At 38.2% G+C, this 10,491-nt stretch overlaps 1 protein-coding gene across 1 annotated transcript in view; it reads left to right on the plus strand.

The window, feature by feature from the left end:
* Nucleotides 1–10,491, plus strand: part of ADGRG7 (adhesion G protein-coupled receptor G7) — a 102,689-nt gene that overhangs the window by 65,427 nt on the left and 26,771 nt on the right. Inside the window, exons 5-8 of the mRNA XM_008702015.1 lie at nucleotides 392–541; nucleotides 1,015–1,121; nucleotides 6,324–6,463; nucleotides 6,579–6,686. Coding sequence (XP_008700237.1) covers nucleotides 392–541; nucleotides 1,015–1,121; nucleotides 6,324–6,463; nucleotides 6,579–6,686 — 505 coding nt within the window. The remainder of the gene's footprint in view (nucleotides 1–391; nucleotides 542–1,014; nucleotides 1,122–6,323; nucleotides 6,464–6,578; nucleotides 6,687–10,491) is intronic.

Here is a 10,491-nt window from a genome sequence, read left to right on the forward strand (position 1 = left end):
ATCACTGGAAAAAAATCGTCAGATTCAACAGCATACAATTGTGTGAGTTTCTGACCAGTTACAGTCAGTTTCTGCGCTTATTCTTCCTGTAAACCCTGTAACTGTTTGTTTGTAACTGTTTGTTACAAAGTTCTTCGATCTCACCTCGAGTAGCACCAGTCTACCTAAGGCTGCCTCAGTTTGTTAATCCTGGCAGATAGTACAGGCAGGAGAAGCCACCAACCTACACGTACTTTGTCCTTTACACAAGGAGAGAAGCAAACACGAAGAACTGAGTAGATGCAGGAGATTGAGGGTCAGCTAAATTCCAGTTTATTCGCCTGCAATTGCTTGCAAAGTGTTTAGACATAGTTGTATAATGTTAGGGTTTTGTTTTTTCTTTTTTAAACAGATAGTCAATATCTCGACACAGTCTCTGAATATATCTGCTGAAGCTCAGATTTTAACATCTGATGTCGACAGAATAACTCCCGAGGGCATCATTTCTGCTACTAGAGTGGTCGGGCAGATCTTCAACCCAACCAGAAATGCTGTCTATGAGGTGAAACTCACAAGGTTTTTAAAAAGGGGGAGGGGAAGAAAAAACAGAGAAAGACAAAACTAGAAATCACTTCACTTAGTTCAATAGTAAGTATACTAGTTATGCTAAGTATTATGGGCTACCTGTTTCCACAGTCAGAGCCCTGCAGTCTTATTTTGTTTCTGCTTCTGCATCTAAGCGTCTGCGTTTTTGTTCTTGGGGGTGGGGTAGAGGTTCTGTGAAAGACCTTGCTCAGAGGCAAATTCAGAAACCTAAGCTTCCGGATGGACTGAATTTAGATTTTCCCCATGCCTTATCTTTATTCTCTCTGCCACCTAAAACTAAACCTTCAAGTTTGAAAAATACTTGCCTCTGGATTACCATACTAATTGTGCCACTCGATACCGTCATAATGAAAGACAATGACGGTGATGCGGATGTGTGGTACATGTGATGATGTGCCTAGGATGATCGTTTGCTGCTTCTTCTGACAGGCAAAAGTAATTGCTGTAACAACAGTGAGTCAACTTCTAGATGCCGGGGAAGCTGTTTTTCAAAAAGCTGCTGCTGCTGCTACTGATAATGATGACACCTTTGCAACGTAAGCACAACTCCAGCTGAAAAAGAAAACGTTACAAAGCGCTCTCAGGTTTCCTAGGTCAAAGCATGAAGAGAAGTGTCTTTATTTCTCTCCCGGCTGCACTAACTGGCTGATTCCTCTGGAATGCAGACTGAAGCCTTGGCTTTCCACCTGATCTTCATTTAGTAGCTAGTGTTATATGTTAACTGCTGACTCCTGGGGTGGCCCTGGACTGGGAGATAGAGAGCAACTGGGATGATTTAGTTTAGAACTTATTTTCCTAGCCTTAGTTAGGCATGGCCAAGGGTCAGCCTGCAAGCACAAAAAGAGCTCTTCCAGCTCTTCTCAATGTACAGAGCTGAAAATAATAGCAGAACTTTGCAGGGCATGTTGCTGGCTCCCTACACACAACTCTGCTATCCCCCGGATCCTGTGTATCTTGGTTAAGCTTTCTTTAGCTTTCCCAAGCCTACACTGAAAAAAAAAAAAATCCAACTCTACCGGCTTTCTCTTTTTTTGATTCCTATGTTTTGCATACTTTTGGTTGTATATTTATAATAAAACTCATGTACTTTAGTACAGAGATCCCTTACTAGGATTCATTATGTTTTAATCTTACATATAGTTTTCTTGATTTTTAAAAAATTTAAGTAAATCTGTATGCTCATTATAGAAAAATAAGAAAATATATAGATGAACAAAAATTTTAAAAATTGTCTCACCTTTATTAACCTGTTGGTATGTATTCTTCCAGACTTTTTTCTTTGTATGTGTGTGTGTTTGTATCATATTACATAGTCTACTGATTTATAGCTTGTTTTTGTCACTTAATATTACCTTATGAACCTCTTTTCAATGTAAATATCTATACATATACATCATAAATTTTAGATACTGCATAATATGAGTGAACTTTTATTTAAGCAATTCCTGCTGAAGTACATTTAGATTGCTTCAAGTCTTTTAATATTTTGAGCAATCAACATTCTTATACATAATCTCTGTTTACGTGGCCCGTTATTTTTTAGGAGAGATTCCTAGAAGTAGCTCTCAGTTTTCTAATTTTTACAGTGTTGAGCCCTCAAAGTAGAAAAAGGACAAAAGCTTGAAATGGTTAGGACATTCAAAAGATGATAATTCTGAGAGATGGTGGTAGAGGTTGTTGTTTCAGCAGTTTAACTGGTGTATTTTATGACTTCGAATTTCAGTAGGAGTCTGGGCCCTTCTCACTGGGAGTGTGGAGACTCCCATTTTTTTTGAAGTTGGAGAAGGCAGTGGCCATGGGATTCAGAGTCTCTGTTCAGCGAACATGGAGCTTGAGAGCCGGAGTGGGCTCCCTTCAGAGCTGGAGGCTCTGTGTTTGCAGTCTTGCTCAAGGGAAAGAAAAAGGGTGGATGTTCTGGTGAGAAAGCTGAGGAGAGAGCAACTATGAGATTTGGCTGAGAAAGTCACACCATGATACAGGTGAAAATACTGTCCTGGCAATAAGCAATTATGAATTTTACTGACTTAAGACATGGAGAAAAACTTGGTTCTGTGTGGTTTATGTGCAATATCCAAAGGGCTTCAAAAGATGTGATTAGAGGCTGAATAAAAATTTTAAATATGGGACACACTGAAATATGAAATGTTACAACCACACTCATAGTAATTCCTCCCAGTCTGGATTTCTAGTCTGCTTACTTTTCTAATCCTGGTCTGTCGGTTGACTCTCCCAGGTGATCTTATGCATAAGCCCTTGCGGACTCGGAGCGTTTTTCACTTAGATAAAGCTCTCGCCTCAGCCTCCAGCCCCCACATCAGATCACCAAGCACTTAGCACTCCTTAGAAACTGCCAGCAGAGGTGACTCTAACGCTCCTCTCTCCCTGGAGAAAAAAATTAATTGCTGATCTGGGGAACTCTTCTGTCCAAACTCTGTCCCCTGAACCTGGGCCTACCTGTAGCGTCTGCTGACAGACACCGGGCCTTCGTTGCCCATCTCACTTTGGCTTCTCCCTTCCTCCATTCACAACTTCCTTTTTGCAGCCCTAAGCTACTGGATTCCCCTTCTTTAGTCATAGGGAGAAGTGGACAGTGTGAGACTGAAACAGGAGAGTGACGGGGAGGGAAAAACCTGCCCAGCTCCATCTTGCTCAAGTTGTCATAGTGGAGTTCTCTAGCACCCATTCATCCATTCTCTTGGTCTGAGTTGGGAGGAGCCATGGGCAAGGTCTCTGCTGTTAAAGGCCTCCTACTATAATCAGTGAAACTAGGACCTCATTTCTCCATGTTGATCACTTGTTGCAAAGACTGAGCTATCATCCTGAAACTTTGCTGTCAAATTCAGGGCTCATAATTGTCCGTGTTTACCTGTCCTTGGGAATGCATAACTGCTTCCCTAATAGTGACCATCTTGTATGTTTACATTTCACATCTCTATTTGTATTTTTGTTCTAGCCAGCCTTCTTTGGTTAAAAGATGTCCGCTTAAATTAACTTGACCAGCGATCTATTGTAAAGAGGCTTACGGAATCTCATGGGAACCTAGGAACCCTATCATAATGTGGCGGGGCTTTATGGATTCCGGAGTAGGGAGATGGCAGGGCATCCAAGGCAGCTTTGAAGGTCCCCGCAGATGAGTTTGTGGGCCTTCCTTCTGGGATAATATAATGGTTGTGGCCACAGCCTTTGGAATCAGACAGTCCTGGGTTCATCTTAGCATTGCTAATTAGGAGGTACATGATTTTGGCCAAATTCATTTCTCCCACTCTCTGAGGAGAGCCTCAGATTCTTCAGTATCATATGGAGTAACTTTGAGACTCACTTCAGTAGGATTCTTGTGAGGCTCAACTGAGTTAATATATGTAGATCACTAGCACGATACTTGACTCATATATATTTAGTCAAAAAAAAAAAAGGCTAGCTGTTGGTCTTTGTAATTAACATGACTCAATAAACATGTATGTTTCATCTTTACTTCTAGTTTCTGCTCTCTCATAAATTAACCCTGTTCATGACATAGGGGAAATATAATTAAAAACAATCTTTTCTCAACCCGGAAATGCTCTCCACAAAGATAGTAGAGAAAGAAAACACTTTTTACTGCATAAGCATTAAACCAGAATGTGATGATCATAGGCAAACACTAAGAGATTGCAGACAGAGAGGAATCTCACCTCTTTATATAGCCAAGCAGATATAACCCAATACATATGTGTTTTCAGGTAATCAATAACTAGTCCTCAATTAAGAGAACTTGACAACACTGTCACACGTAGTTCATCCTACATTAACCCAGTAATTGAGGCGACCATCTGTGTTAGCTAACTGACTTTATCCAGAGGAAGAACAAACTTCTCATGTCTTTATGACAAGAGGTAGCTTTGCAACTTGGAGCAAGGTACCCACACGCTAAAATCAGGCTCCTACCCTCCACAGAAACTGGGAAATAGGGAAACTAATTCCCTTGATGTTCACATTTCAAAGAGATGGCTTCAATATCCTTGAGAAAGACATTCCTAGGTCATAAAGTGGACAAAATGCCAATCTACTTTTCAAGAAGGAGAGGGAGAAGCAGGCTCCCCGCTGAGCAGGGAGTCCGATGAGGGACTGGATCCCAGGACCCTGGGATCATGACCGAAGCAGAAGGCAGATGCTTAACCGACTGAGCCACCCAGGCGTCCCATCTTCTTTTATTTTCAACAGGAAAAATTAAGCCTCTTATTTTAAATTTGTATTTGTTCTTAAAATGACGGAATGACCTCTCTGGTCCCCTCTGAACTGTGACTTTCCTGATAAAACTATAGCACTAACTTGAAAATTCTTGAGTGAAAAGAATCTGATTGCTTCTTCCAGTCATTTATACTGCTCGGTGGCCAGCCTCTGCATTGGGTACTCTGAGGCAGGCACTCATCTCTAATCGAATCAGTTATGGCAAGAACAGAGAAGAATCATCTGGAAGGAAAAAATGACCTTAAATGTGGCTGTGGCTAGATCAACCCTTTAAAAGTGGTTGTGAATCCTGCAGTCACTCCCAGATATCTAGTACATCCTTCCCTCTAGCCTTCCAGTGCCTGAGGGAGCACCTCTTGCTATCTCCAGTGTTTCATAGGGTATGACTTCTTAGTTGTTGCTCAACAGATATTGTTTGGTTGACAAATGTATGAAATATATTCTTAGAAGATTAGAATTTTGTTAGGTTGTCTTCCTGTCTAAAGCAGCTCTGGAGTATGTATGATTATAATTCATTAAGTGGGAAATATATAGTGTGAACTGCTAAACATTCAGAAAATGGTGTTATAAATGGAAAACATTCCAAACAGAGAAGCCAACTTGAATGTTTCTGTATAAACGATTATCATATTCTCTTTATAAAAGCAATCTTTAATTATTTTAAAAATTTGTCTCTTTATGAAGTTAATTGGGGAAAGTGAAAAATACTTTAGTGGGCAAAATAAAGATTTAGATTATGGAACAACTACATTTTAATGAAATCCCTTCATTTCTGGGAAAACTAGATTGAATCAGTTATCTTAGCTGTAGAGATTTTGTTTTGTCAAGTACAAAAATAGTGCATATATTTCTTATAGGAAACAAGGAAAAGAAAAGGTCTTAACAGCTTTTCTTTGGAGAATACCAAATTGACAGGTTCCCCCACTCCCTCCCACTTTCCATCTAATCTTTGAAGTTATCCAAAGTAGAAAAGAACATTGTGGAAACCTGCAATGTAGAGTTAACAACCCAGGCAGTGAGTTCAGAGCTCTGTTCTTGCATGGTTCCAAGTGGACTCTTGCCTCTGGAACCGACAACTAACAGGAGATGCTTTAGACCCCAAGGGGTTTGGGTGAGGGGAGGGAGTTGAATGAGTAAAATTGGTTCTCATCACTGGAGAAACAAGAAGCACATTTCTGGCCAATGATGGATAGCAACACCATCTTTTATGTGAAGAGCAACACAATAAAGACTATTTCTGTGGGGAAATCTGTCATTCTTGAGTTCCAGCTTTCTGGCATCTATATACAGGATATCCTTCAGTGGAGATGGTCCATCAGAACTTTAGAAAAAGTATATATATAACAAAGCAATATTCTGGTGAAGAAAATAAATTATTTTAAGTAGATTGGACCAATGTTCACATGAGTTCTATGGTCATGGCTTTCTACTGGAATGTGGGAGAGAACGCACACCTTTGATTTTATGACGAATCTCTAGAATATTACATTGTTATGTTTTGTCTTATACAGCCTTGTTGAGCAAATGGAGATTTATTCCACGTCCTTGGGTAACAAGTCAGTGGTGGAATCTAATGTGGCAGTACAGTCTGTGGATTTCTCTTCAGAAGGCACTATGCAGTCTACAAATGTTCGCTTCTCTGTGAAGAGAGGTGAGTTGTTTGTCTCGTATTTCTAGTAGCAGACAGCATTCTGCTATCAACCATGAATAATGCTCTGTCTATGAAAATGTAGACTTTTAAAATTCTACTTTTTTCCTTCTGACAGGAACTAGTGATTCTCTCATTTCTGGTTCCACAGTTGTGGACAGAGATGTGAGCGACCTTAATCCAGATGGGGAGACTGAACTTCAAATCTTGCTCAGTACCGCAAACAGTAGGTCTCAAACTTTGTTACATTAAAAAATACACTCAAATAGGGGATGCTTTCTGGCTCAGTCGGTGAGCATCTGACTTCCGGCTCACACCATGATCTCAGGGTCCTGAAATTGAGTCCCCATATGCAGCTCCCCACTCAGTGAGGGGTCTGCTTCTCCCTCTATCCCTCCCCCCACTCATGCACACTGCATGCTCTCTCTCAAATAAATAAATAAGATCTTAAAATTATGGTAATCTCAACTCCTATTCTAGATGATAGAGATGATCTCTTTTTTTCCTTTTCAAAACCTTTGGAGCAGAATTGAAATGCTCTGGTCATGGACACAAGTCTGTTTTCTAAGAAAAATCTAGCTAATGCAGGTCAGTTTTACACTTAAAAATATATTTAAAAATATTCAGTCATAAACTTTGCCCGTATTTACTAGTGGCATGGCACTCGCAGGCTCAGATTGGTCCTATGGACCTGCCTTGGGTTATTTTATGTAATATCACAGTCATCCTCTTGTAGCAACAGATTTTAGTTATATCCACTAATATGGTGCTCACCATGGGCTCCCTATATCTTGCATATAGCCCTTCAAAAAATTTTATGTCTAACAGGAAATGTTTGTACTCTTCAAAGTCTAAAATAATGATTATTTTGACAATAATAATAAGGAAAGCAAGCACACACATTTACTTTTATTCTCCCCCCAAATAGAAAAAATCCAATGCGGGGTGCCTGGGTGGCTCAGTTGGTTAAGCGTTGGACTCTTGATTTCAGCTCAGGTCATGATCTCAGGGTTGTGAGATCCAGTCCCACGTCAGCTCTGCACTGGATGTGGAGCCTGCTTAAGATTCTCTCTCTCCCTCTCCCTCTGCCCCTCCCCCCTCAAAAGAATAAACCTTAAAGAGCACTCCAATGTTAGAAAGTACACATTTTAGAATTCATAATAGCACTGATAAAGAAGAAGGGATATTATTCGTGGATCTGGTATGCTGTGGAATTTTGCTCTTATTTGCTTTGGCTACATGCTTTGTGAAGGTAAGAGACTAAACCTAAGTCTTTCATGTTCTTTTTTGTGTTATTCTTTTAATTTAAAAATATTTCATGCATATAGAAAAGCATAGATAATAATACACGCAGCACCCGTGTACCCACCAGCAAGGTAAACGGATATCAAATTTTGCTATGTTTGCTTCAGACCTCTTTAAAAAAAAAAAAAAAAGGAAGATGTTACAGATGTACCTGAAGTCCATGTCCTATTTTTTCCCATCCCCCCCCGAACTTATATCTTTCTTAAGTTGGTATGTTGCATTTTTATTGTTGCCTTTAAACTTTTGCTACATATTTATATATCCATACATAAAATATTCTATTTTGTGGGTTTTAAATATTTACCTAAGTGGTATCATGGTATATGGAACTTGCTTTTTTTAAACTAAACATTCTTTTTGGGAGATTTATTCATATGTTATCAAGCATATTAGCTTTTGTCTGATAAATATGTTACAAGCATTGTTGCATTCCTCTTGCAGCTTGGAAATTCAATGATACGTTAGATTTTTTTTCTTCCGTTACTTGTGCATCTTATCGTGTATTTATTAGACATTCTGATTTTCTATTTTGTGACTTGCCTATTTAAATACTATGGTCATTTCTCTATTGGATTGTTTGTCTTTTTCTTATCGGTCATTAGAAGTTCCTCATGTACTCTAGACACTAATTCTTTATTGGTTATAAAGTTGCAAATATCTTTCCTCCAGTCTGTAGCTTTGTTTTGCTTGGCTTTTGACATCTTTTATCCTACCCAAATTTTACTTTATAGGGCGGTCCAATATATCAGTATTTTCCTCTATAATCGGTACTTTTTAAAAGAAGTCCTTCGCAATGTTAAAGTCACAACGATATTCTCCTATATTTTCTTCTGCGTGTTTTTAGTGTTTATGTATGCATTTAGGTCTGCAATGAACGTAGAATATATGTGTTTGGTGAAAGATAGGGATCTAACTTCTTATTCCTTATAAATTATCAATCTTTTCAAATGGACTAAAACACACTGTTAAGAGACAGAGACTCAGATTGGACTGAAAGGGACATTTATAAAAAAAGATTTTATTTATTTATTTGACAGAGAGAGAGAGAGAGAGCACAAGCAGGGGAGGCAGGAGAGGGAGAAGAAGGCTCCCCGCTGAGCAGAGAGCTTGATGTGGGGGTTCGATCTCCAGGACTCTGGGGTTCGATCCCCAGGACTCTGGGATCATAGCCTGAGCCAAAGGCAGATACTTAACTGACTGAGCCACCCAGGCGCCCCTGAAAGGGATATATTTTATATGATTTTTAGAAACCAAACCCCCAAAGTATCTACATTTTAATTCTTTGTTCTCTTAAAAATACATCACTGACATATATAAACAAAAATTGTTAGAAATATAGGGGCACATTGACAAACCATTCTTCTAAGGAAAGATTTTAGGGCAACTATCCCAGAAATTAAAGATCAAGAAGACAAAAAATAATAATAAATTTGATGTTTATATATATTTGCGTGTGTGTGTGTAATTTCGTTTGTAGACAGAAAAGAGATAATAAAAATTCTTTTCACATGTCCATCAAGTGCTTCAAAAACTGACCATTTATTTATTACTCACTACATGGTCATTTTCTACTGACCATGTAGAAAAGCTTATGTGTTTTATAAAATAAAAGTTACATAAGACATAGTTCCTGACCACAATGCAATAAAACTTGAAATGTCCCACAAAAGAATAGCCAAAATTTTATCCAATTAGAAATTAAAAATAAACGTTGTTAGTAAGGAAATTAAAGTGTACATTACAAAATACTTGGAAATTAATGGCAATGAGAATACCACATATCAACACCTATGGGATATGGACAAAGAATTATTTAAGTTCTTCCCCAGGTTAAAGTCATAATGATAGTCTCCTGTATTTTCTTCTGCATGTTTTTAGTGTTTAAAGTAAATTATTTAAAGTAAATTATTTGAATTATTTAAAGTAAAATGTATGTGCTTTAATAAATTTATTAGAAAATAAATGAAATTGTTAAAAAATGAACTGAGCACTCAACTAAAGAATCATAAAAATAAAGTAAATGAAAGAAACTAGAAAGAAGGAATTAATAAATGTAATGGAGAAACTTAATAAAAATAGGAGTTAACAAATGCTAAACTTGATCAACAAAACGAAACATCAGAGTTCCATGAAAAGACTAATGAAATAGGCAAGATTCTAACAAACTTGATTAAGAAAAGGGAAAGAGAGAGTGAAAGAATATAAATAAACATCAAGAAAGTGTATCTACAAGGTATATCTATAATTATCTATAATTTAAAAGTATTATAATGGTAAATAGAATCTTTTCTAATGAATCTGAGTATCTAGATGAAAGTGATTATTTTCTAGTAAATGACCAAATACTATAGGAATGAGGAGAGGGAAAGAGGGACTTTCATTTTTTTACTTACATATTTCTATGGATTTGACATTTATTTATTTATTTATATTTTTAAAAAGATTTATTTATTTGAGCTAGAGAATAAGAGAGGGTGTGTGTGTGTGCGTGCACAAAGCACGAACAAGGCGGGGGGGGGGTGGGCAGAGGGGGAAGGAGACAGAGAATCTCAAGCAGATTCCCTGCTGAGCATGGAGCCTGACATGGAGCTCGGGCTCACGACCCTGAGACCATGACCCGAGCCAAAGTCAACAGTCCGGTGCTTAACCAACTGAGCCACCCAGGTGCCCCTGGATTTGACTTTTACATGAAGCATGTTGTTCTTTTATTTAAAAAAAAAAAAAAA

Source organism: Ursus maritimus, unplaced genomic scaffold (genome assembly GCF_017311325.1).
Source record: "Ursus maritimus isolate PB19 unplaced genomic scaffold, ASM1731132v1 scaffold_4, whole genome shotgun sequence".
NCBI lineage: Eukaryota > Metazoa > Chordata > Mammalia > Carnivora > Ursidae > Ursus > Ursus maritimus.